This window comes from Perca flavescens, chromosome 12 (assembly GCF_004354835.1).
Source record: "Perca flavescens isolate YP-PL-M2 chromosome 12, PFLA_1.0, whole genome shotgun sequence".
Taxonomy (NCBI): domain Eukaryota; kingdom Metazoa; phylum Chordata; class Actinopteri; order Perciformes; family Percidae; genus Perca; species Perca flavescens.
The window spans coordinates 31,067,700-31,094,626 of NC_041342.1; the positions used below are offsets into that span (position 1 = coordinate 31,067,700).

The 26,927-nt window shown below is 39.1% G+C and overlaps 1 protein-coding gene and 1 long non-coding RNA gene across 4 annotated transcripts; one reads left to right on the plus strand and one right to left on the minus strand.

The window, feature by feature from the left end:
- LOC114565228 (WD repeat-containing protein 37) lies at positions 1–26,661 on the plus strand. Of its 3 annotated transcripts, XR_003693886.1 has the most exons (15): positions 1–147; positions 2,111–2,278; positions 8,871–8,967; positions 9,883–9,978; positions 10,129–10,193; positions 15,835–15,970; positions 16,395–16,466; positions 16,795–16,839; positions 17,515–17,591; positions 17,706–17,943; positions 18,898–19,039; positions 20,730–20,864; positions 21,293–21,407; positions 22,880–23,097; positions 23,239–26,661. XR_003693886.1 is itself a non-coding variant. In XM_028593141.1 (14 exons), exons 2-14 carry the CDS (start codon positions 2,141–2,143, stop codon positions 23,009–23,011), a joined length of 1,488 nt encoding a protein of 495 aa, XP_028448942.1. In that variant the 5' UTR covers positions 1–147; positions 2,111–2,140; the 3' UTR covers positions 23,012–26,661. The 3 variants fall into 3 exon arrangements, 2 of the variants coding, with proteins under 2 accessions (XP_028448942.1, XP_028448944.1); XM_028593141.1 differs by having other exon boundaries at positions 22,880–26,661; XM_028593143.1 differs by lacking the exons at positions 1–147; positions 2,111–2,278 and adding exons at positions 5,053–5,146; positions 5,515–5,550 and having other exon boundaries at positions 22,880–26,661.
- LOC114565229 (uncharacterized) lies at positions 9,358–13,925 on the minus strand. Its single transcript, XR_003693887.1, has 3 exons — positions 13,812–13,925; positions 10,796–11,023; positions 9,358–9,965 (listed from the first exon to the last, which is right to left on the minus strand). It is a non-coding gene; the product is annotated as an uncharacterized LOC114565229 (long non-coding RNA).
- Positions 26,662–26,927: the final 266 nt, after the last annotated feature.

Consider the following 26,927-nt stretch of genomic DNA (forward strand, 5'->3'; position numbering starts at 1 on the left):
GGAGCCCGGAGCTCGTCAACTGTCAACACGGATCCTGGACACACAAAAAAAACTGCGCTGCATTCTCACACGTTGACGAAAATGTTGGAAACTGCGACATTTATCACAATATCCCGGAATAAAACTTTGTGTTTGTAAGACTTTCTGGTAAGTTGGGTATTTCTATGTTTGGGGAAGGTTGTTTTACCCGTTAGCCCATTAGCATGTTTGGCACCATCATCAGCTAAAGGGGATAACGGTAGCTTTGCTTAGCTTAACGCTATGTTGAGCATCGCGCTGTAACGAGGCTTAACAATGTCCAGACGTGCTAATGTTGACGTTCACGTACAGCCAGGGGAATTGCATTAATTCTTTCGTATTTTCCTCCGAATGCACCGCAACATAATGCATCTTAAATGTATTTTTCATTGCCCTCAGCAAGAGGAACTGTAACTACCAGCCAAGGTGTCTGACAGCTAAACAAGGCAGCTTAATGGATGACAGAAACATTAATGTCTTCATTTGTTAAAAGCCTCTCCTTTAGATAGAAATAAATACCTGACTCATGTGTCCAGAGACCTCCTTATGGGGCAAAGGGCAAATAACTGTGACAGCTGGAGCCCGGCTTATGTTATGTCATGTCATTACTGTGATATGAGCATCCATGACAATGACTGTCTTATCCTGATACACAGATGAGTTGGGTCCTAAGGGCTGTGCGGTTAATCGATTTTTGACCAATATTGACCAAAAATAATTGTGATTATGATTCTTTCCATAATCGAGCAGCCCTATTGAGTCCTGTGTGTCACTACAAGTAGGTAGGCCTATGCCTTTTAAAGAAATTCAAGTTAGAAAAAGAAGATAAGAGATTTGCATTATATTTTTGCCTTTTTATTATGATACATACATTTAAGGTAATTGATCATGACAAAACTTACAATCTACAGGCTTTGAAATTGCATTAATTATTTAGCAGTTTGTATGATGATGTGTGAAAGAAAGATAATCATTAGTTAGTTACATCCTTACGTTGCATATATTTTGATTGGATTGGTAGTTGGTTTAAACAAGATATTTTAGGATGTTACCGCAGGCTTTGGAAACTTTGGCATGGGCATATTTCACATTTTTGTGACTTTTTATTGACTAATTTGATGAATCTAATAATTTAAAAATATAACCGACAGATTCACTGTAAATTATAATTGGTTGCAGTCCTTAATAAAAAATGTAAATGCTTGTTTAAAATGATAGTTGTAATGTTGAACATTAACTAGACTTGGTGAAGTAATTGTGTTGCCCCATAGCTGAACATTTCAGCTTTCTCCAGCAAAATACAGGAAGAAAAGCTTCTGTTATTGTTGCACACTTCTCAGTTTCTATTCCAGTTATCTCTCATGTTTCACCTTAAGGTACCCGCTGTGGGTGTAATGAGCCGTGTACGCTCGGCAACACTCTGTCTCACACTCCTTCATTTTGTCATTTCACACATTCACACGAGGAAGCTGCCAAATCCAACCCCCCTGCCAAGTGTAGTTGTTGAGTGAGGGACTCGCACCCAGATTATTTTACACCAGGATTTTGTTCTCTTGATTCTAGTTTCACCTTTATAAAATCAGACATGGTTTAGCACCTCCTCCACTATGTGATTTTATACATTTTAGATCCAGTGAGGTTAGGGTAACTAGAGGGGCAGTGAGGGAAGACTGCATCATCCCCCGGAGAAAAACAGCATTTGGTCAGGCTGTCTTCTCCGTAAGAGCTGTTCAGCAATGGAACACAGTGCCGGCAACCATTAGAGAGACTTTGTCATTCTTTTCATTTAAAAAGAATGCAAAAAAATGGCACTAATGCTTTCTGTGTGCATTTAAACGTTATACAAGTATTTTACATGAACTGTATTTATCAACCACAATGTGTTGTATGTAATTTTATCTTGTGATTTGATACCTGTCATTATTTTTAAAGGCTGCCTGTTTTACATCTGGCTGGTGGACTACCGATGAAAATGAGCACTTTTGAGCTAACTCGGGGACATTTACATTGTTTTAATGTTGATTAATGTTCACTGTCCCCTTTCAAATAAAGAAATCATCACCTTCTTTCCTTTTTGATGTTGTACGCTCAGACTGGGGTTACATCAGGTTTGGAAGGAGGGATGCCTGTGGAGAGTGGGAGCAGCGCTGCCGCCCGCCAGGCCAAGCAGAAGAGGAAGTCCCACAGCTTGTCCATCCGCCGGACCAACAGCACCGAGCAGGAGCGCTCCGGCCTGCAGAGAGACATGCTGGACGGACAGGTGACGACTCGCTCATTTACTTGGGAACCAGCATTTATCGGCCTGGCCGATTATTCCAGGCCAATATTTGGCAATTTGCAGATTATCTGTATCAGTGTTTAATTTTACCGATAACCGATAAAGTGAATTATTAAAAAGTGTGCTACAGCTCTGTAAGCACACAAGTCTACAACACTTGCAACAAGCTGTTAGCATGTCTGGACTTCAGGAAGCTATTTTTTGTATTTATTTATTTATTTCTTTGTCTGTGGATTATTATTATTATTATTATTATTATTATTATTATTATTATTATTATTATTATTATTATTATGTTTAGTGTTTCATTTTTATTACATAGTTGCCTGAAGCATTTAAACAAACTTTTGTGTTGGAGTTTGTAAAAAAAAAAAAAAAAAATGTAAATTTTTACTTAAATGCATATCTGTTCCAAATATCCCATAACGGTTTCATTTACTCCAAATAATCGATATCAGGCCTGAAAAAACAGTAACGGTCGGCCCTATCATTTACACAGTGAAAATACACAAAAATTACCAGGAAAAAGTGTTAAGCAAGTATTTAAATAGTCATAATTTGTAGGCAAAAAAACACTACTGCTGCTCATCTGGAAGTGTCAAACTCCTCCTGTCTGTCATCTTTAGCTTGCTAACTGTCGTGCTGTTGCTGCCAGCACCCGAAAGGCACTCTTGTTGTAAGCCTAAGCCAATTAGGTTTTGATGCACCCATTTAGAGGGCACGTAATGGTTTATATTGTTGCGGACTTAAGCCTTCCACAATTACAGCATGATTGCTGTAAAGTTATTTTAACTCGGTGGTTAAAACAGATGGATTCAGAACAGGTAACGGCATTTGCACTTTGCTCAGGGGGATCACTTAGATCAGCGGTGCTTGTTCCTGGTTCTTATGCTGCGTTCCAGGCAACCTGTAACCTGTGTTTTCACAACCTTCTACCCCTGAACAAACCTGTAACTTACTACCCGTGAACTGGTACCAGATGGTTGTACTCCCAGTTACAGTTTTTGATGTTACACACACATAAACAACAATGGTGACCCCTGTTGATGCTGTACAGACGCCGGTGATTAACAATGAGAAATAGAAATAAATAGACATAAATAGGCAACGTGAAGTAATTCTGCACATTGTAATCAAAACAATACACACACGATTGTGTACTACTACAGGTTATGTTTATTAAATAAATCCCAAAATATGTTGCAGACTAGAAATTGCTAGGATCAGCTAGCGCTAGCTGACGTCAACGTTAGGTAGCCGCTGGCTAATATTAACGTTAGGTAGCTTAACCTGAACCCTGCCAACGGCACAATGTTTAGCTAGCCAGCTTTGACGGTGTTGCCCGGAACGCTACCAAGTCGTGAGTCGTGACTTGAAGTATCAACTTATGGGCTAAAAATTGTGTCTGGAACGCAGCATCAGGAACGAGAGCCCTGCTGGGTTTCAATCTGGCCAGCTAATGAGGAACTGAATTACTCCAGGGATGCTGGGTAAACACAGTGAGCCAGAGTTAATTATCTAAAAAGATGATAATCCAAAAAGTAGGAGTGAGAGACACTGAATCAAGGATTGGCTACATTCCTCTTAGATGTAAACTTGTGAAGAAAGTATCCATCATATCTATATTCTGTGTTTAAGCTCGGTGAATTTTCACCTGCCAATTTCTACGACCTGAACACAACTGAGGTTCTAAACGGCGCCCCCATAGTTCCTCCAGGGCCACAGAAGACTCCAAAAGCTCTGTAATACTTCTGAGTAAACTGAACTTCAAGTGTAAAATTGGTGGCATACTCAATTATTATTAATATTATTATTATTATTATTATTAGATAAACCAAAAGAGAGGTTGAATGGTTTGCTGTGTCATGCTAACTGGAGATCAAGTACATATGAAATCATAGTTGACAGTTGACATAAACACAATTTTTACTTTTCCATAGGCGCTTTATTTGGATTCAAACTCATAACTTTTTTTGCAGTCAGGTTTTCTGATGCAGTTTTGATGTTTTTTTTGTTTTTTTTTATATTTTGCTGTTTTGTGCCCTAGTCTGGAAGAAAGTTTTGTCTCAGTGCTTTCATGGTTAAAACAACAAATACATTAAATTTGAATTTGTACAAATGCTAACAGGACTGTGGGTTAAGGGAAGCTGTAGTACTGGTAGATACTAGTTCCTAATAACGGTTTCAACAACTCTATTTGATTAATAAACATGCCAAAACTAGGTGAATTACAGCTTTTCCACTAATTTGGGGTCTGCATCACATAACCTGATATAGATTAACGTACATTTTTTCCTGGGTATAACTGTTATGCAGTGAGAGAACTTGGACATTAAACCTCAGTCTGTGGACCTTTTTCACAACAGACATTTTTGACTTGTCATATAGTAGGAAAAGCACAGCTGAAACTGATAACCTTAACGATGGCTCAGTTCCATCAAGTGTCCCAGTAAACTATTTCAGTGAGTCAGCATGCACAATACCAGGGTCTCTCCTAAGTGGAATGCAGCCATCATTAATGGTTTTGAATACACCTGTGCTTTTCCTACTATGACATGTCAACATGTCTGCCGTGAAAAAGGTCTTCCTGCACTCGGGGCCTGATAAATGAGGCGCTGTGTTCTTCCTATAAAAGACAAAAGAAGGATAAACACGGGTGCAAATGGTACGATTAACGATGGCTAATGAACTCTTTTCTGACAGAGGCATCGTTAGTGTTATTAGTGGCACCTGTGCTCCTCCTGCTATGAAATTGTCACACTGTTTGCTGAGAAAAAGGCATCTAACCATATGAAGAACTGAGACCAATTACCTTTTGTACTGATTTCCCCACCTGTACACTTATACGAGGTAAAACCTTCTGAGAGAGCAAATTAAGATGGTCTTTTCTAGATATGTTTATGTACCGTGCTACTATTAATCATGAAGATTCCTCTTGATGTTTAGAGGAGGTTACTAATTTTTTATTTTTTTATTTTCCTGACAACTTGCAGATAGATTTAACACCCTAAATGAAAGGGGGGAAAAAAGGGTGTATTATTGTTAGCTTGAATGTAGAAGCTGAATTTATGATCTACAGTTGAACATAAATAATCCCGTACACCCAGGAACCATAAAGTTATTCTGGATTTTGGCCAGAACATGGTGCAAGCAGTGTAATCCCTTCCTCATGACCTTTTTTTTGATGTTTTTTTCACTCTGGTCCTTTTTTGTCCCAGTCCTCTGATAATCTGGAGTCCCTCATGAGAATGGAGGTAAGTTTCAGGTGTTCAGCCCTCCGTGTTTCAGACAGTAGTGTGACTCCTCAAATAGTTTGTTTTTTTAGAGGTAGCTTTAAAGGTGTAGTTTAGGTTTGATTAGAGCTCAGAGTTGGTGTTGTGTGGTGGTTCTGAAATTGAATTTTTTTATTTCAAATCAATATATACTTTTCCTTTTTTATTTTTAAATGTGATGTTCTTTATATCCCAGCAACAGTTAATGGACTGAGCCGCCGCCGCTCAGATATACTAGCTTTTTATCAATGCATACGCATAGACTAGCAGTGGCGCGAACATCATTGTTTATGTACTTGCCTGCGTACTTTGCGTGTACCTGGAAGTAGAGCTGTAATCGGGCCTTAAAAGTTTGGCCCGATAAGGCCTGAGCCCGACAGAATTCGGCCTGAGCCCGACAAGTACATTTTGATTGACAGCTTTTTAAAAGCCCGAAGCCGTTTACAGCCCGACGTTATTTAAATGTGCGCACGCACACGGTCATTTATTAAAAAAAACATAATTTATTCATGTCTAACGTATGCTATAGGCCGCTTGGAAGTTGGAACAAAGAAATTTTATTTAACTTTTTATTTATACTTGAAAGGGCATTGAAGTTTCCCTCATTTTCAATGACGACGAGTTTACATCAAGAATTATACACAAAAAACAGTTGCAAAATAAGTGCTCCAGAGGCCAGCCTCCGTTTCACCTCCTCGGCATCCATCTTCGAGCTAATCGAAATGCATCACCTGACCGCTCATTTACCACGCAACCCAGAGAGCAAGCCCGATCCAATGTTAAATGATAGAAATAAAAAAACGTTGGGTTCGGGCAAAAATCTTCAGCTCTACCTGGAGGATTAAACGTATACTCACTAGGTGGCAGATCAGGGCCATATGGTCCCCGGCCGACCCCGGAAGATATTCCTCGGCTGGAGTGTGGAACAGCTGCTGACCTGCCTGTCAGATGATGTGCTGGAGAAGAGTAGACTCGGCTGTATTTTGTAGAGTTACCATCCACATCGTCCAAACAAATCAGGGCTTTTAGAAGTGCATCGTCATTCAATACCAAAGTTCAATATCGAAGGAGTAAATCTCATCAGCGTCAGTGAGCCAATAAGCACACTTCTACCAAAATCTAATGTTTGTGATTGGCTGTCTAACGTTACACATCGTAGAAGCGTGCAGGAAAAACTCTACGTTACACCGAGACGGGCTGAGTGTGTGTTGTTGTATTTTGAGAGCCTTGACTACAGTGTGCGTCACATTGGTGTAAATATATTAAATAGATATATTCTGTATGTGTGCTGTGTGTCTAATATTTTGCTGCTGTAGCACCGAAACTTGCCATTTTGGGATCAATAAGTCTATCTAAAGGAGCTGAAAATAAAGATTTGTACCATAATGTTATTTTTATTTATTTTTTGTTAAAATGTTGTTTTTTTTTTAAATTGGTATTGAAAGGTCTCAAAGTCTCGGAAAATGTTTTAACGATAACCAGCCCTACTAATGACACACACTTCTCTTGTTTCATTGGACAGTTTAGTAACCTGTCTTTCTGGTTTAGATGGTGGGAGAAAGTAGATTTAACTGTTCTGTAAGTGTAACTGATCATGATACATGTGTCTGAACGGTTTGCTGTCGTTCCAGATGTCAGACGGACTCGAGACACATGCAGACGTATGCAAGGCTTTATGCAACATGCATATGCACATTTCCTGTGTTTTGTTCTCTGTGTGCACTGTGGCACAAACCTTTTTCTGTTGCTAACATCAGCCTGTGAATGCTAACCACACACTTGACTGGTTTCTTTAGAAAATATAGCTGCGAGTAGCAATTCAGCCCAAGCCAAGAGTGCATTAGGCAGAGGACACTGCACTCAGGTACAAAGACTCACTGAGCCGTCTCATTGTGATTGGAGAAAGCTTTGAGGAGATGTGGCCTGGAGTGGGAATTTCTCTAAAATAGAGGCTCACAAACAAGAGAATGTCGTTGGAGTTTTAATGTCACATTTGCAAACTAGGGCTGCTCGATTATTAAAACTACATAATCACAATTATTTTGGTCAATACTAAAATCACGATTCTTTAACACGATTACTCGTTGACTTTTGGAAAGATGTTGCATTTATTGATCAGGGAAACGGTTAAACGAATCAACAGTGAAAACACCTTGAACTGTGAAATTCCCCTTAATACTTTTCCAGTTTAACTTTTTGAATTGCTATTAAAATAAAAATATATATTCAAATGTTGGCTAAGTTGGGGAGGGGCCAACGTGCGTGTGTCATTCAGATCACAAGACAAAATAAGAGTTACCTACAAAACGCAATGTGCAGAATAATTGTTTTTCTCAATAACGTTGTTTTTGTGATCGTTGGGAGCCGAAATCGTGATCAAAATTCGATTCATTGCACAACCCTAAAGTCATCCTTGAACCATTTTTCTCTTAGCTCCTTGTTATATACAGTGAATAAAGTAATGGAATATGGTCATCACAGGAGGACTTACTATACTGTAAACTAGTATTGAGTGTCTTGCTGCATGCACAAGGACAAAAAATCAGTTCAAACTGAGCGTCTTTTAAATGTTCAAGCTTTTCATTGAACATTTCCTGCTCACTGTTGAGTTTACAACTCTGATCCTGAGAGAATATATATGATGATGATATAATGATGTGGTACATAGGATACCACAAGCAATAGGTGAGTTTTGAATACTTAAATGTGCCTGGTAACTATATGTTCAATGGGATCTTGTCCATAATTAGTTTTTTAACTGAAACGGTGCACGGTGGTACGTTGGAATTAATGTTATGCGTTTGCTTGTTCAAGCCAACAGGCCAAAGTTTAAAGCCTGTTTGTAGGCTGTCCAAAAACACATTCTGGAGGTTTCAAGGCTGTGCTCCGTAACTTTTTATTGATTCTTTCCTGTTGGAGCCTGAAACACAAGTTCACTCTTATTTCCTTCCTCAAGGTTTTTATTGTGTAATAAGAGTATTTTCGTCTGGCTTTTTGTTGCAGTGGTATGTTTTGTATCTGTAGTGCCAAATAATTATTTTGTATGAAGGCTTACAAATACTTCAGAGTCTCATCTCTGTAATATCTTATTTTACTGCATAGTTGTATTTTATTTTGGACATAGAGTTCTTTTTTTCTGACCTTTTTTTAGTGATTTGAATTTATCAATTCTTTTTTATTTTTTTAACACCCAGTATTTGAACTGAAGCACCAGCCTCACACACACACACTTCCTGCTTCTCTCATCAGTGATGAGCCGATGTTTCCAGGTTGTTTCATGCCCTCCCTTTGTCTCCCTGCAGGACTCCAAGCTGCCTCTGTCCCTAAGGAGCAATCTGCTGGACCTGTTCAGTCAGATCGAGAGGGAGTTTGAAAACCTCTACATAGAAAACCTGGAATGTAAGTCAATAAGTATTTTTTTAAATGAGATATGCTTTTAACTGCGGCCACTTAAAATCCAGTATACCCAGTACAGCTGTCTCCTGCATTCGTGTGTGCAGCTAGACGGGAACAAACGAAAAAAGTGCTTTGCTGAAGGGCAATTTGACTGTAATTGTTGAAGAGAAGCACTTTTTTTTTTTTTTTTTTTTTTTTTTTTTTAAACCACATTTCCTCATCTAGTCAAACACAGTTTCTGTTTTTCTAACTTTGGATCTGCAAAAATCAATTATGCTAATTGTTCTTGTGACAAATAATGTAGCATTTGACTGAGAAATATGTTTTTATTATGTCATTAAAGAGCAAGAATACATTTACATAAGATAATAAAAGTAGACCATGTCTCTTAAATTCAACAACTATTTGACTTTCTTTGAAAAAAATAACAATTGCATTGCTTAAAGGAACAATAAGTCATTCTCACATTGATTACTGTTGCTGTTAAAACAACGGATAAGAATGGCATTCAGTTTGACATTTGCAGTAATTAGTAAAGTAACAACATTGCTATAAACCAAATGATAAATTCAATTACAAGCACAAGCATTTGTTGGTGTCACTGCTGATTTTTGGTCTGATCCTTAGAGATTTCTGTTTCAAAGAGGCCATTGCAGGACTTTTTAAGCAGGATATCTCCCATGATGTCTGCTCGTGGAACAAGTAGCTACAGTACCTAACAAAGACCCAGCATGTTTATTTTCTGACCTGAGCCTCTCTGATAGGCTTTTATAAACACAAAGCTCCTATTCTTCCCTGGCAAGTAACCTGGTCTGAACATGGCGCCATTGATGGCAGTGAATCTCGTGCTGTGCAGTGCAGAGTGCAGTTGGTCTTATTGCTGTCAGTCTTTTAACATGTGACCTGTTTGACTCTCAGTACGCCGAGAAATAGAAACGCTGAATGACCGTTTGGCTGCAGAAGGGCAGACTTTCGAAGGGGCAGATTTAGCCAAAGGAGCACTGAAAACAAAAGGTGGGACACATTTCACTCTCCTTTCACATCAGGTTCATGTGCATTTCAGATGGCATATGTATATAGTGAAATGTCTACATGAATTGCTTTGCTAGTTGTTGTTGCATTTTGTTTTTAATCAATTTATATATTATTTCTGACAATCCACAGCGAGCCATAGCACCAGCCAGCTGTCACAAAAACTAAAGACGACCTACAAGGCTTCCACAAGCAAGGTAAATTATTTTAATAACATTTTGCCATTGCAAAAAAATAGAATGAGATATGTAGAGAAAGTATCCAGAAATTGTTAAATCATTGTTGTACATATTATAGATTTAAAGTCTGCTTGCATAGGTCTGTGTCTATATTTATCATATGGTTTCATCACAGGGTACCCGCGGGGTCTTAAAAGAAAAATATATTTGAAAAATAAGGCCTTAAAAGTCTTAAATTTCTTTAGAAAGTCTTAAAATTCATTCACAAAGGTCTTACATTTTTATTGTCCTTTCATAAGATTAAATAACTCCATCGTTCTATTACAAAGCATGTATCGAGTACTAAAATAAAATGTTGAAGTACTATATTTGTAGCCTAAAATCCTTTCTGATATTCTATTTTGCCAGTATGCTCATAAAGTTGGTATTAAATTTCATTCTAAATTATATTAAAAAGGTCTTAAACAGTCTTAAATTTAACTTGTGGGAACCTGGGGTTACCTTTTTTGTATCAAAGCATGGTTGAAGATGCAGTGCTTTGAGAACACTGTCCATTGACTTCTATCAGGTGAATAAATCGGTTTCATTGTTTTCGTCAGTGAACTGCTGTCTTTCTTCACCTTTTTTTGCTCGTAGCCGCGTTCAAACTCTTGCCATGCCAGAGTAGGTGGATCCCGCAACTTCAGCGTAACCGGTTGGGAGTTGTGGGGTGGAGACTCATGGGTAAACTTGTTGCTTTCTCCCCATTGTGTGCCAATATGCATGAACAGCCCAGCCAGGGGGATGACCCTCCCTCCCCAAGAGACTTGGTCATTCAAATGTAGGAGTTTGAGCTTTTCTATCAGTTTCTGGTGTGAGATAAAACACAACTTTATTATCTCACTAACAGGCTTCTTCAGTTGCACCATTTTCATTTAGCTTCTTCTTGGCATTCACATAATGGTACACTAGGGAGACATCTTTAACATGAAGCAGCTGTTACCTCAAAATGCCTTTTTGCGCCTTGATTAATAAAATACTCAAGGTGGAAGAGCATTTGTTGGCTGCTTCAGATCATGTGTGGTCTGCTGAAAAGTGCACAGCCATATCAGATTTTGCTTTTTTTATAAAAAAATGTTGAATCCTTTTTAAGAATGACAAACGTTCACTAAGATTTGAGTCATGAGACGGGGCATGACCTGCAGCAAAGGGCCGCAGTTCGGAACAGAACCCACGGCCGCATAATGGTTTACTTAAACTTCTATAACGTATAACTTTTGCTAGTTGTTTCTGTAACTAAAGTTTTTTTCACAAATGCATCCCTTTTTATTGATTGTAAAACAAGCTTAATCTTGATGTGGCTACGGCAGACTGCACACTGAAGCTACGAACTGTAGAGCATTAACCTGCTGGATGCGTTAGATCCGCCACTCAGCCAGTTACTTAAAGCTTATTTTGCGATTCTTCGCGTTTCCTTAAACCTTCCAGTCCCTGTTGCTTCTTTTTAAATGCAGCAAGTTACTTCAGTTAAAACATTTTGTTCTGGATTCATCATCATTCTCACAAATTACTGTCCATCCAGAGTCAGCTGTCACTTTTACATTGTCACACTGCGTTAAGCATTATCTGACAAACTTAGCAAAAGCATTAAACAAAAAGACACTGTTTTTTTTCTTTTCTTTTTACGAGACGATCTGCCGTAACGCTTGCAAACAACCAGCAACCACTGGTTCCCACCATGCTTAGCAATGGTATTTTTCATCACATCTGCAGCGTCACTTCTGTTTTATTTTGACTGTAATTTGTTGATTTACTATCTTGTTAACTGATCGAAAAGTGAACGGAAATGCTCTGTTGTATGTGTAGCCTGAGATTAATTTTTCACATGAATGATGCAGTTCTTTATGCTCTCCTGCTTCCTTTCAGTTGGAACTTATTTAGCAGTCTGTTTCCAAAACGAACAGAGGGTCCAGTTTGTATCATCCCTATCTTTAACGTAAACATCTTGACCAAACCTTGATACAACCGATAATTAATACTGATCAATTCTTTGTCTCACCATAACACAGTATTTTTTGCCCCTTCTTTTTCCCCCTTTTTTTTTTTTTTTTTTTTTTTTTTTTTTTTTTTGCAGTTTTGCATATGTAGTAATAAAGTAATATGAGAAATGCAGTTTACAGTACTGATACTTGATGTTTCTGCATTTGGGTTGATACCAGATCTGGGTTGACTGGTCTTTGATAGTGTTTGTTTTACCCTTGTGTTGTCGTCCCATCCACCATGAACTTGTCTTTCCGGGTCAAAATTAAAAATGTCGTCCCAGCGTTTTTGTCACTTATTCCGATGCTTTTTTTTCTTCTTTTTTATATGTTTTTGTCACTTATTTCAAAGCTTTTTAAAAAGCTATATGACATACCTAATTTTTCAGTAAAAAAAAAGCATCAATTATGATTTATTTTGACTAATAATTAAGATCAGAGAATGTTGAGTGGATCACAGACGTGTGTGTGTATGTATGTATGTATGTATGTATGTATATGAATGAGTGTTTCCTTTTGGATTTTTTTTTGCAGTGGGGGCAGATCTGTCGGAAGCCCCCCGTCCCGCGCCCTGCCGCCAAATGTTTTATGTATTAAACGGAACTGACATATTCACACATGAAGCATATTTTCATTTCGTTTTGATTGAACTGTATTTTTGAGGAACTGTAGGTCTACAAAAATGAATTTTACAAGAAATTCTTCATAGGGAAACCAAAACCCAAAGTAGGCTGTAGTATGAAAACATTCATATTGAAACTAATTGCATATTTGCCTCAGAGGCAAAGTTTGCAGCCTTGCTGTGTGCATTTGATTTTTCTTATCTCTTGCAAAAATAACTCCAAGGCTCGGCTATAGGGGAATTCAGAAAGAGGTGGCCCATTAATGCTGAGTAGCAAACATGCTGCTAGATGGTCCCCCTGTGGCCTGTTCTTTAACACTAGAATGGCCAGGACGTTTTGAAATTTATATGTGTAATAACTTTGCTAAATAAAAAAATACAATCCTGCTGGTACCTGACTTCCTAAAAGAGTCTGTATTTTTATTTAAAATTGTTTTTATATAGCCTACATTACACAAAAGGCAAAGAAAATACAATCACTTTTACCTATTTTGGCCATTTTTTCGCGGTTTTGTTTTTAATCTTTTGCGTGGTTGAAGATGCATCTTGGTTGCTTAGTAATAATCATAGTCTCTGTCAGAGAAACGTAACTCTCGAGTAACAAGTGCGGGCATCACCGATGGGCGGCGGAGTTTATGGAGGAAAAAAAGGGAAGCGGCGCACGGTCTGAACAATGCTGCGCAGTGCGCACCACAGCAGACACCAAAACGGAGGCAGTGCCAGGTTAGGTTAGGTTATAAATGTTCAAATAACATACTTTTTAATTGTTATTTGGCTGTGAATTATGTTGAATGAATTTCCCCCAATATGTTTCGGGACATGAATGTATGAAATAATCACGGTTGAGCCTACTATGCCATGATATGATATCAAGGGCGTTGTATAGAATCAACAGCCACGTGCAATTTAGCTAGCAGGTGAAGGTGAAACAAAAAATGTGCAAGAACTATAGACTAATACAGGCTTAAATGAACTGACATCAGTTATACGACTTACAGTTCTCAAGGATGCACACATGCCATCTCAACCGGGTCCTCCGGACAGCCTGTCTCTTTTTTTCCTTTCTCCGAGTGGCACGTGTGCCCACTCGCGTTGTGAAGCGCGTGTCCGCGCTATTCTTGGACGTGCTTTCTAACGATCACTGCTGATAGACGGCTTTTTGTACATTTCTGATACCGTGGCGGGAGAAATCTAACCGTGGCTACCGCCACTTGCCAATCAACATAGAGGAAACACTGTCTGTCTGTCTGTCTGTCTGTTAAATGCTGTAAAATTCTATAAAACATCCAAAATTCAATGAAAGTAATTTATTTAACCTGCAAGAATGTTTTATGGGTTCCATACAACTGCATGCATCAAAGTTATTTTGGGGCAATTTGTTTGAAAGAAACTCATATTTCTGAAAAAAAATTAAAAAAACTGGTCAAATTAGACCCGAGGACAACACAAAGGTTAAAAAGCATTTGGAACATCAGATTAGTGGCGACCCCACCTAGCATGTGCTTAAAGCTATAGTGCGTAGTTTCTGTCGCCGCCATGAGGAATTCTAAGTAATGACGGCAAAACTGTCGGCGCGTCCACATGACACAAGCCTTCTGTGATTGCCCACGCACCCCTACCCACCCCTGCTCCACACAGTTGCTAGTAGCCAAGGAGGACACGGAGATTAAAAAACATGATGGACTCTTCAGAAGAGGTCATTATCTTCACACAAGCTTCTGCGCAGCAAAGTCACCCGACGCCACAATCTTCTGAACATGGTCCTACTGAGAAATGCAGGGAGTTGTGTGGAGCTGAGAGTCTTAGGCCATGTCCACACGAACACGGTATTTTTATAACCGTGACTTTTTTTACGCGGTTCGGCCTTCCGTCCACACGAAAACGCAGTTTCAGGGCACTGTAACCGAACATTTTTGAAAACTCCGTCCAGGGTGAGCATTTTCAGAACCGCCGGTTACAGTGTTGTCGTGTGGACAGTATAACCGGGTTTTTTGCCTTGCGACGTCAGTGTGCGCCGTTATCCGCTGTGTTTGACGTCATATTGTGCGCCGCTAACCGCTTTGTTTGTTGACAATTCTTTGCAATGGCGGATGAGTAAGATGTAACTTTTTTTCTAGGCTTCTGATTGGCCAAGGTGACTTTACGATTTGGGTTATATCGCCGCCTGCTGGTGTGGCATGCTCTTGACAGTGCTTGACAGCGTGTTTTTGCGTTTTCATGTGGACGGAGATTTATTTTAAACCGAGCATGTGTGGACGGGTTTTTATTTTTTTAAACGGAGGAGAAAAAACTCCTGTGTCCGTGTGGACTAGGCCTTAATTAGCTTTGTAGCAACTCATTTGGTGACGGCTTGAATGTAACGGACGTTCATTAATATCAAGAAGTTACGCACTAAAGCTTTAAAACAAATACCAAATACGATTTTTTTTTTTTTTTTTTTTTTTTGGGGGGGGGGCAGGTAAAACCTCTTGAACCCAGGACTGATATGAATAACGCTGTTGACAACCAATGCTTCTTTAGCCCTGGCATACTACACGGACCCTGCTGAGCAGCTCTTCAGTTCTGCTGACCCGCTTCCTCCCTCTATCTGACCAGGGTTCCTACACAGCTCTGCAAAAGTCTAAAAACTTAAAGTTGCATCATTTCTAGGCCTTGAAATGTGTGTAAAAATGAGGAAAGAGTGTGGGGGGAAATGTGAAACCTTTTTAAATTAGATTGTTATACTTAAGTTTTAAATATTTAAGTCACTAATTTGATTAAAATATTTTTTTAAATAGAGGCCTTAATTATCTCTAATAATGATCATTGTTGGGTTTTATTAACCCCCCAAAATGCCAATTTCCAAGTGTGGCAATGCTAAAACCGGTCAGTGTTGATTCCCACACAACAGACCGATGTAGAAGCATAGATATAAAACGTGTAGAAGATGCAGTCTGTTTTGAGAAGTGTGTAGGAACCCTGTTAGGTTCAGTACTGTGATTTCCTTTCTGTGTTAACATGAGTTTGATGTCGGTGTCAGATTGTGTCCAGTTTCAAAGCGACCACGTCCAGAGCGGTGTGCCAGCTGGTCAAGGAGTATGTTGGCCACAGAGACGGCATCTGGGACCTGAGCGTCACCAGGACACAACCTGTGGTGCTCGGTACTGCATCTGCAGGTAGTTCACTCATTTTTTTATCGTCAATATCTTTCCTCAAATGTCTTTGTTTTACTCGTTTGCTTTCTCTTTGGCTTAATATTTAACTCATCTTGTTGTTCTAATCTCTGAACCTCTATGTTGAAGAATATTTTGTTTCTAAGTTAGTTTTTTCCCTTAAATCAAATGCCAGTTTTCCTGGTTTTCACACTGTCCATGTTGAAAATGTCAGGGCTTCTTGTCCACTTTTAGAAATGCATTTGTCAAATCTAAATATTTTAATTCCACGCTGAGAAAACGGTTAATTTCATGCTAGATTTATCTTCAAAAACTTTGTATTCAAAAAATCTGTAAAACCAAAAAAATGACTTAAATGTACTCCGTAGAACACTAAATCTCATCTTTCTTTCCCTCTTTTGTATCCATCCATACCATGTCTCAACAGATCATTCTGCAATGCTGTGGAGCATTGAGACGGGAAAGTGTCTCCTCAAATATATGGGCCATCAAGGATCAGGTAGAGTCAGAAATGTAAAGTACAAGCATAAGAATAGAGCTAATTAAATTGTCCTCACAGACAGAGCCTCGCTTCAGGGCACATTTTAAAAGGTTTGCCAACATGATGACCTGCTGAAGTGAAAATCTCCAGCCCGTACTGTTAGAAAGTAAATCTTTTAGAAATTGTAGGTCCTCTCTTCAAAATATGTTAATTTCTTTTAAACTCATCAAATAAAGGCTAATTGGTAGAGGCCATCAGAAAATTGAAGTTCAGGATTAAGTACTATCACAATAGTGTCCGTTATGGCATGACGTAATAAACCTACTGTATGTTTCTGTCTCCACAGTCAACTCGATCAAGTTCCACCCCACTGAACAGATGGCTCTAACAGGTAAAGATCCTCTGAAATGTCCTTTAAAAATCTTGGCGGTAGCAGCCACATCAGGTGGTTTTCTGTATATTTCTTTACTGCAGCAGCTGCAGTGCTTCCACAGCGGGAATAATCAACGTACACATATCAAAATAAGAGCTATTCGAGGAAGGTTAAAAAACAAGGGCACCTGGACTTGGTTAAAGCTGCTCGAAGACTATTTGTCTCTTAAGGCCCAGACACACCGACCAGACGGCTGACCCTCGGCAGAAAAGGCAGTTGGGCTGATCAGTCTCCCAGAGTCGGTCAAAAAAGTGCCTCAGAACACACCGAAGAGACGAGACGTAATGCGTCTCCATAACAGCAGGCGGCGCTAATCTGTATTGTCGCCCAAAAACTGTAAAAATGAAAAATGTATATATTATAAATACATACATACTTACACACACATATACATGCATGCATACACACACACATGCATACATACATATACATGTTTTTTTTTCTTTTCCAATTTTCATTTACGAAAATATATTTTGAACATTTTACTAAGTTTTGACCTCAAAGTAGAACTGTGGACACAAATGGTGGAGTGTCTTTACACCCTTCTTTCATACAGTGATATTTTAAGGAAGGGTCATCTTGGCTCTGATAGTGGTTTTGCCCCATCTCTCTCTCTCTCTCTCTCCTCCACAGCCTCTGGAGACCAGACGGCTCACATCTGGAGATACATGGTGCAGCTGCCGACTCCACAGCCAGTTGCTGACATCAGTGTAAGCGTGTGTGTGTGTGTGTGTGTGTGTGTGTGTGTGTGTGTGTGTGTGTGTGATTGAGTTTGTCTTTGAAACTTGTATTGTTTCTGAAACTTAATTTCCTTTTGTCGGCAGCAAACACCCTGCGAAGACGACGTGGACTTTTCAGATAAAGATGAGGCAGACGTTGAGGTCGAGGGTCCAAACGACTGTCCTTCTGTCCGCATGGCGACCACGACTCTACGCAGCCATCAGGGTGTGGTGATCGCCGCTGATTGGCTGGTCGGAGGCAAACAGGTTGTGACAGCCTCCTGGGACCGGGCCGCCAACCTGTACGAGGTGGAGACCTCAGAGCTGGTCCACTCACTCACTGGTAGGATGAAGTGACTATTGCACTGTTACTGTGCTCAATATGTGTTTATTGTAACACTTTTGGACTCCAACAGCATGTATGCAGTATGCTAGTGTGTGTGTGAACTCTATTTTTCCATCTTTTTAATTCTAGTGGAGACATGTTAATCTTGTCATGTTTTACTACTACCTTCACACAATGTGTTGTGGCTGTAAGCAGTCCAACAAAGTGCTGCTGCGAGGCACTAAACACTGAAAGATGTATAAACACACCGTGAAACGCTCAAGATTGTATTGCAATGAATTATTCTTCCACACATAAAATACCACTAGCACTGCAGCAAATGTAAAGTTACTTTGTGAGTCGAAATAAGTTTGTTAGTGCGGCGGTCAACAGAAAGTGTTCGCTCCCAGGCTCACGCCCTCTCTGTCAAAGCCCAAAAAACCCAGGTGAACAGGTGAAGTAAACAAAAAAAGTTATCACTTCCGCTCAAACCGCGATGAAAACGCCCACCACCTACAATATAAGTGCACAACACAATCAACAAACAACATAAATGAGACCATAAGGTCATTAACATACAATATGTGGCTCCTACACAATGTATTACTTTCACAGGGAACTAGATTAAAGTTGGGAGTGTTTAATACTCTATAATGCAGCAAGGAAATATTTTCAGATGCTGTTTTTATTTCAGTGTATCAGTTTGGTCGGTAATGATAGCCCCACGCTCAACTCTCTCTTTGACCACCTTGGAGCTGGGAGGAATTCAGGGGTTTGTCTCCCAACAAATCAGCCTTGAACCCGGGGGTATCACTGTGGAATAAACCACCCTGCTACCGGATAAATTAGGTTGTAGAAAAGGAGATGATATGCAATGAATGCAGTGTAGACATGAAGAAAATTATGAAAATGTGTAAGGATGCAATAAAAGGTCATTTTCTAAATGGAGAGATTTTCTCTTTGTGTGTTCAGGTCATGACCAGGAGCTGACCCACTGCTGCACACACCCCACCCAGCGTCTGGTGGTCACCTCGTCCAGAGACACCACCTTCAGGCTGTGGGACTTCAGAGACCCGTCCATCCACTCTGTCAACGTCTTCCAGGGACACACTGAGTCAGTCTAAAACACACACACGTACATCTTTTCCACTCTCCTGTCATCTCCATGATTTCGTTTTGGATGTTAGATATTTAAAAAATATGTATGTGTCGGGACGACAGTGTTTATTTGAAAACAGTTTTGATTAATTATTATTTTGGCAGAGGACAGTGTAGAAATGGTGGAAAGAAAAGGGTTATTACATGCAACTAAGGTACCAAGGCTGAAATTGAACCCGGGATGTGACCGGGTTGGATCAGTGGGTAGAGCAGGCGCGCACATACTGAGAGTTTTATGCCTTGATGCGCAGAGGTCCACGGTCACGGTTCATACGTTTTGAAAAAACCTGGGAAAGTTATGGAATTTGAAAAATGCAAATTCCAGGCCTGGAAAGGTTTTGGAAACCTAAAAGAAAGTTTTGGAAAAGTCATGGAATTTTTTTTTTTTTTTTTTTCTTACATAAATAAGCACTTCTACATTTCTGAAAATGTTGTCCCTCTGGCTGGTGAAGTAGTTCGCCATAAACGTGTCCTGTCCTCCACAGTCTCACAGGTTTAGAACCAGATTGCCAAGAAACCATACATGGGAGTGCTCTACGTCAATTGTAGCTCCAGCACAGCATAATAATATGTGATTAATAAATGTATTTTCACGTCGTCTTAACCTCAGCGTTGTATTCGTGGAGTGATATTACGAATCCCACTATGAACCACATACATTATCATTCATTTTATAGTTAAACCTCTGAGGGTAAACTTTAACACAGATTCGTATTCTTATTGTATAATGTCTACTGACATTTTCAGGAACACCCAGTCATGGAAATTTGCCGAAAAGTCATGAAAAAGTATTGGTTAAAATGCGTATGAACCCTGCACAGTTCGAATCCGACCTATGACGATTTCCTGCATGTCCTCCCCCTCTCTCTCTCCCCTTTCTCACCTAGCTGTCCTGTCAAATTAAAGGCGGAAATGCCCAAAAAATGAATGAAAAAGAAGAAATTGAACCCGGGATGCTGTGGTCATATAACAATTATTTTTTTATTGTCTGTTAATCTGTTTTTTTTTGTTGTTGTTTGGTCTATAAAATGTCAGAAAATGGTGAAAAATGTGGATCACTGTTTCCCAAAGCCCAAGATGATGTCCTCAAATGTATTGTTGAGAATTGTTGCTTTTTTTTTTTTCTTCCATTTTAAAAATGACTCCATCCGATTCCATCGATTTATCAAAAAATGTAATAGTTGACAACTAATGGTTTCATCTTTGTGGCTCTAGTGCAGTGTAGCTTGTTCATGAAGTTTGTTAATTTTGTATTGTGGGGTAATGAACTTTGGCTTTTAGTTATGGCTATAATCTCTTTTGACTTTGAGTCATTATTGTGTTCTTTTTGTTTTTCAGTTTTTTTTTATGTATTTTTATCATACTTAAGTAAACCAAATTTAAATATACTATAATTTAAATGTACATGTAATTGTAATGTGTGCCACATGGGGGGCAATAAGACAGTTGTAACTGCTCCACATGAGAAATTTGAAGTAATCTTTTACTGTATCAAACAATTTACTCAGTATTCAGCTCGATTAAAAACTGAATGAAAAATATTGCCATTTACAACTGCGTTCTTCAAACAAACACGGCGAGAACAAAACATCTTAACGCTCTTCTTTCACCTTCGGTCTAAACGTTTGTCTTCTTGTCCTGGGCAGCACGGTGACGTCTGCGGTGTTCACGGTGGGCGACAACGTGGTGTCTGGGAGCGACGATCGGACGGTCAAAGTGTGGGACCTGAAGAACATGAGGTCGCCCATAGCAACCATCCGCACTGACTCCGCTGTCAACAGGTCTGTGAGCTGGAAACAAGCCAACAGATGTGTTATAGTGCAGTGATATACAGCTTCTCCAGTGTTGGTATTCATTTAGTGATGGACACGCAGAGGAAGCTAAATAGAATGAACGGTTTATGATTTTATACCTTTTACACAACTAATATTCATAATATAGGCTCTTTTTTGGATTTAGATATCTACTTCAATTGGGTTTAATTATTATTATTTTTTTTTTTAAATAGCATTGTAGCTGAAAGCCTTTTCTTTCAAAGCCATGGGGGACTACCGATGAGCTAACTCGGGAACATTTACATTGTTTCAATGTTGATTAATGTTCACTGTCCCCTTTCAAAAATAAATTATTATAATCCTAATGCTGTTATGATATAGTACTGTGTGTTGCAGTTGGAATTTGACTTTCATCCTGCTGCTGTTGTGTCCAGGATCAGCGTGTCAGTGAACCAGAAAATCATCGCTCTTCCTCACGACAATCGGCAGGTCCGGCTGTTCGACATGTCCGGGGTGCGACTGGCTCGACTCCCACGAAGCAACAGACAGGTCAGTCAGTGGAGGAGGAAGGGCCTCTGAATCGCCCCTCACAGCTTACACACAGAGACCCACACACACCTTTCAATGAGTTATTGCTCTTGATTAAAAATTACCATTTAGAAAAGGTCATCATTCATCTGTACTATACAGTATAATGGTATCAGTTTAAAGACTTAAAACATAATAGTTACTCTTCCTATGTTGAAATTTACCTCTTGAAGCATGTGATGTGAATCTTTCTAAATAACATGAAATCCTCCAAAAGATTTTAAATGGTTATCCATCCTGTTGACAGCAGATTAAGTTCCAATTTCAGAGATTTGCATTATGTCTTTGAGTTCAACACTGTACTGAGTTTGCTTTTAAAGCTTGCAAAACCATTGAATATAGTTGTCGTCCTACTGAGTTCAAGTGAAAAGTTTTGGTTTCCTGTTGCTCTGAATGCTGAATCAGGTTTTAGGTCCTGACAGCTTCACTTCTTGTGCCAGAAGAATCTATCTATAAACTGCAGGAACGCCTGTCTATCTGTGTGGGTGTTATGCACATATCTCTCGAACCGTTAGTCTGATGGATTTCAAACTTGACAGGTGTCTTGCTACGGGAACGAGTAAGTGCAGTGCTAAGTTTGACGTTGTTTGGATAAGAAATGCAAAATATATTGTTGGTAAAAGAAGCACACATTGGCCACTGAGCAGGACCAGAGACGGGCCTCAGGCCCACAAAAGTCTTCTCTCTCTCTCTCTCTCTCTCTCTCTCTCTCTCTCTCTCTCTCTCTCTCTCTCTCTCTCTCTCTCTCTCTCTCTCTTCCCCCCCTCCCTCCAAACGGTCGGGTTCTGGTGGTTGATGAATGCAGATATGTGCTGCTTAGCTCTCATTATGGGCCGGCTGGGTAACGCACTGCCATAAGTCCACGACGCTAATGTCTGATTACTCCACATTGTCATTGTGATTACATTTTGAATCTGCAGCCTTCTTTATCAGGTAAATACAGTAGTACAATGTCTGCCTCTGATGTAGAAGTTGCCTACCCTGTAAGTCAGTAGTATAGGCTATACAGTGGAATTGCTTTGTGGTCCTTCTGTAAGTCATTTTGGGGTACAATTTGGTTTTGAGGAATTCTACAAGCAGCAATACCACAGGCCAGTCAATCGGCCTGTTCCAAACAGGCACATTTTCAACAGGCACTGCACTAGTACATTGAAATAAAACAACCCAACAATGGGGCTCCCTGCTGGCGACGCAATTGCAACATCCTCAGGTTAATGTCCAGCCAGGGATCTTTGTTACGTATCATATATGGCAAAAAATAAAGAAATAAAATGCATAGAAGCACAACAGATTTTGTATTTGCAGCAACTTGTATTTTCACCATTTTTAATCTGTAAGAAATTCACAATATGTCATCCTCCGTCTTTGTTGTCTTACAACCCCTCACGTGTCCTCAGTGTTGAACAGTTTCTGTGTTGTCTGTCGTGGTTTAGGGTCACCGTCGGATGGTGTGCTGCTCCGCCTGGTGTGAAGACAACACCTCCTGCAACCTTTTCACCTGCGGCTTTGACCGGCAGGCCATCGGCTGGAACATCAACATCCCCGCCCTGCTGCAGGAGAAATGACCTCCTGCTACTGTCACTTTACTGTGAAACTCCACCCAAAGTCTGTCTTTGGAGCATCAAACACTCACATCCTGCGGGCTTAAAAGGTGGCTTTAAAAAAAAAAAAAAGTTAAATTGTATCCTTTTTGTCTGTGAAAACTTGTCGCATGATGTAATCGATGTAACTTCTGCTATCGCTCAATGACATAAAATTACAGACTTTTAACAGCTGTCTTTTGAGTTTACAGGAGGTCAGTTTTTGACACTTTAAGCTCCCTGAAGTCTGACCTCCCCCAGACTGAGGAGGGCAGGAAAGACAAAAGCACTTATGCTCGCTGACTACTGCATCTGTTACGCTCTCTTAACTCATCACCGCCAATATACACAGATCACACGTGTGTGTGTGGTTATATCTTTTTTGCATGGAAGCCATTCCTCTCTATCAAAAAGATGAAAAAAACAAAACCTGTGTACCATTGATGATAAAAAGCACAGACGTAACATAGGAGAGGCTTCGTCGTCTTTGTTAAAAACTAAAAAAAAGCAGACGCTAAAGAGTTGGATTGAGAGATGCTGATTTAAGCAAATCTAATCTGTGCCACTAACAGCAGAATTATGTTCGACTGACTCTTTAAAGGGAAACCCCACTAGTTTTATATAATCAATTTGGTGTTTTCAGCAGTTAATCTGTGATTACTTGGCCATGTAATTTCTTAAATGTCCTGCTTGTTATGATTGCTGAACGTTGGTGCAAAATAATAGCACAAGAAAGAAGCACTCCCTCTTGTAATTGACGCTAAAATTCTTAGCTCAACATCTATAATACACTTTTAAACCGGAAATCATATTGTCACAGCTCGGTTCTGCTGAGCTCAGATGTTCAGGAGCCACTGTGTGATAAGTAATGCACCTTTTTGAAAATACTTATAGCTTTTCATTGCGGTTTTAGAAAAAAAAAACTATTTGCAGCTTATGTACGTAGTCAGCACAGTCAGAAACGGAAAACAGCTGAGTTTCAGCTGATGGCTGGTAGGATTGTTGACACTTTGGCAAATAATGTTCTTATTTTGTAGTATAAATGTAGATGGCTGTTAAAGGAACTGACATTTGCTTGATTCTCTTCTGTGGCCACCTGAGAGAAATGTGAGTAAAAGCATTTCTTGTGCTGGCAGTGGTGTTGTGTTAGAACTAGAACGTTTTCTCTCCAGTGTGGATACATACGCTTGTATGTTGTTAGCACTGGATCAAGATTCTGGATGGCTTTCAGACTGAACCTGAACAAGCTTGTTAAAAGTAGGAACTCACTTCTATATGACTTATAAGAAAGGAAACAGTTATGCCTAAAGCTAAAAAAAAAACAGATTTATTCCAACAGAGAGGCGGTGACTTCCATTAAAGGAAGCTATATGTGGTGTTTTTATTAGTGTCATTTGCACAACAATATCCAGCCTGAATGGACTGAAAGACACAAATATAAAATCATAAATTACTTCTTTAAATCTTGTGTAATTGTAACCTAAAAGAGAAATCAAACACATATGAAATGGTTCATCTTGCATTCTTTTGAGGCAGAAGGAGCAAACTCCAAACTGTTATCTGCACACAATATATAAATAAGACTCTTGCTTTAATAATTAATGTTTGTAGAGCTTCCAGTAACTAGAGGCAGCACTAAAGTCAGTGAATGAGGAAGAAATCCTGTGCCATTTTTTAATTTGTGTGAATTATAATTCAATTTTAATTTTCAGATTTAATTTTCTGCAATTTTCTTTAACAAATTTCGCAAAAACACTTGAGTTATTAAAATGTTGTTCTGTTTGATAGCCATCCAGATTTCCTGGTCGCAATGTTATTGTTTCTCTCCACTGTGGAACCACAACAGTATGGCTTTTTTCTTTTTTCTTTTTTTTCCAGTGTGGATGCTGTTTTTTTTTGTTTTTTTTTTCTCTCCCAGTACTGCCACTGGTGTGGTCTCTCTTTTAGTTTGGACATCTCTGTTTTATAAACTGAAACTCTTACATTGGTCACATACGTCGGCTTCCTGTCCTGTGTGGAGGCTTTAGTGTGTTCTTCACTGACTGTGTTGGTCCCAGTAGACCGGTTTTTCTGCAGTTTGACATCCCACATTATATTTGAATGTACGTTGGTCACTCTGCTCACAGTGTTGAAGTCTGGATCTGACTGCATTTCTGTTTGTGTAAAGCCATGAACCAGCCACTGTGTGTCTAGTAGACAGAAAAAAAAGTCAACTCCCTGCCCTGTCGACAGTTTAGAGGCAGATAGATGTGTAGACATTGTACCATCTAGGCCTTGTGCAGGGAGGAAAGGGGATTTCAGTGTTTCTGTTTGTGTGCAATCAAATCTCTAGTTTGTTAAAGCAGCACCTGTTGAAATGGTTATTAGGCAGGGCTGGGTACTGAGACACAATATATAGTGTCCCCTATGTTATACTCATTTTTGGTATTTGGTACTAGAGTATGGAGACCTTTTTTCCACCGTAGACACTTTTCCACAAAATAACTAACCTTTTTAGGAACTAAAGAGCTTCACCCTTGATTTGACTGCAAGGAACCAGCGTCTAAGTTTACTTCCTAGCCTGCAAAAACTTTACGATGGCTCAAATATTAATCATATTAATATTTATTATATCATATTATCACCCTTAAGGGTGGAGTGGCGACTACTATCAAAATCAAGGCGAGGGCTGGACATTTCTTTTAATGTTAACTGACGTTAAAGTTATGTAGTTGACTTTGTGACAAAGTCTTTAAAAAAGTCACTTAAAAAAATGCAGTGTGCGACAAAGAACTAGCAAGTGAGTAAGAATCAAAACTTTTATTTTCTAATTAATTCAAGGAGGTTATGCACTAAAAATAAATAAACTCAAAACACTCAGCTGATTGTTGCTGCTTTGCAGACAGCTCTGGTGGTTTCAGCCTTTTTTTCACGTTGTTGTGATGTCTTTTTTAAATGTCACAGTTGTGCATCTGTAAATTATAAAGAGCAACACCATGGCTCTCTGTTGTTTGGACAAATTGAAGCACAAAGCAGAAATTCACAATAAGAGGCATTTTAGTTCTTGAATTTAGTTTCTAGTGCTCTTTAGTTCCTGGGACTATTTGGTCAAAAAGGGGCTTTCAGGAGTTTGGTCAGCTGGTCACTTAATGCAGTATATACAGTAATTACAACAGTGGGTTTCAAATATTAAGCCATTAGCTTAATTATAACGTGCAACAAGAAAAACCCTAAAAGGAAGAAAATGAGAACTTGTAGCTGCTGCTTGTACATTTTTATTGACTCAAATTGAAAAATAATCCTGAAAATGTGCACTTTAAATGACAGGGGAATTCTTCACCCACAATTTTAGTTCACACAGGACGTGACAATAAGTAGTTAGACAACTTAAGAGCTTGAATAAGGATGAACAGTTTTGTTTTCAGAAGTAAATGCATCTATTGGCTCCCATTTTTAATCATCTTGAGCTCAAACCTTCAGCTATTTTATTTGAAAATTCATCCACAAATCTTAAAACGTATTGAACAATATTAATTTGAATAAAAACTTAACATAATTTTACTAAACAAGTGGACACCGATAAGTCTACACAGAGATAACTCTTTGTACTAACGTGACCATTGGACTAAACTCCCAAAAAAGCCTGTCGAATCCTTTTTAAAAATGAGAAAGATTTACGCACGGAGTTCTCATGTCAGGGCATTTTAAGTTGGGAATAAAATAAGTGCGGTTTTCAGTAGAGAGAGGCAAATTATTTGTACATGTAACCTATTAAGTAACTCACTATAGCATATAATAAAAACTAATTTGATTCAAAAAGTGACTCATTTAAAACCGGCATCAGATTTAAAATATTTAGTAACTGATGTTCCTTAGATGCCCAGCCCTGCCGATGTACCAATACTTGACATGATTGTAAAAA

Bases quoted from the DNA above. Each gene is read 5' to 3' on its own strand.
- LOC114565228 (XM_028593141.1), top strand. From the start codon at position 2,141: ATGCCTGTGGAGAGTGGGAGCAGCGCTGCCGCCCGCCAGGCCAAGCAG. The intron at 2,279-8,870 runs GTGACGACTCGC...GTCTCCCTGCAG, and splicing joins GAGACATGCTGGACGGACAG to GACTCCAAGCTGCCTCTGTC. The intron at 9,979-10,128 runs GTGGGACACATT...GACAATCCACAG, and splicing joins AGGAGCACTGAAAACAAAAG to CGAGCCATAGCACCAGCCAG.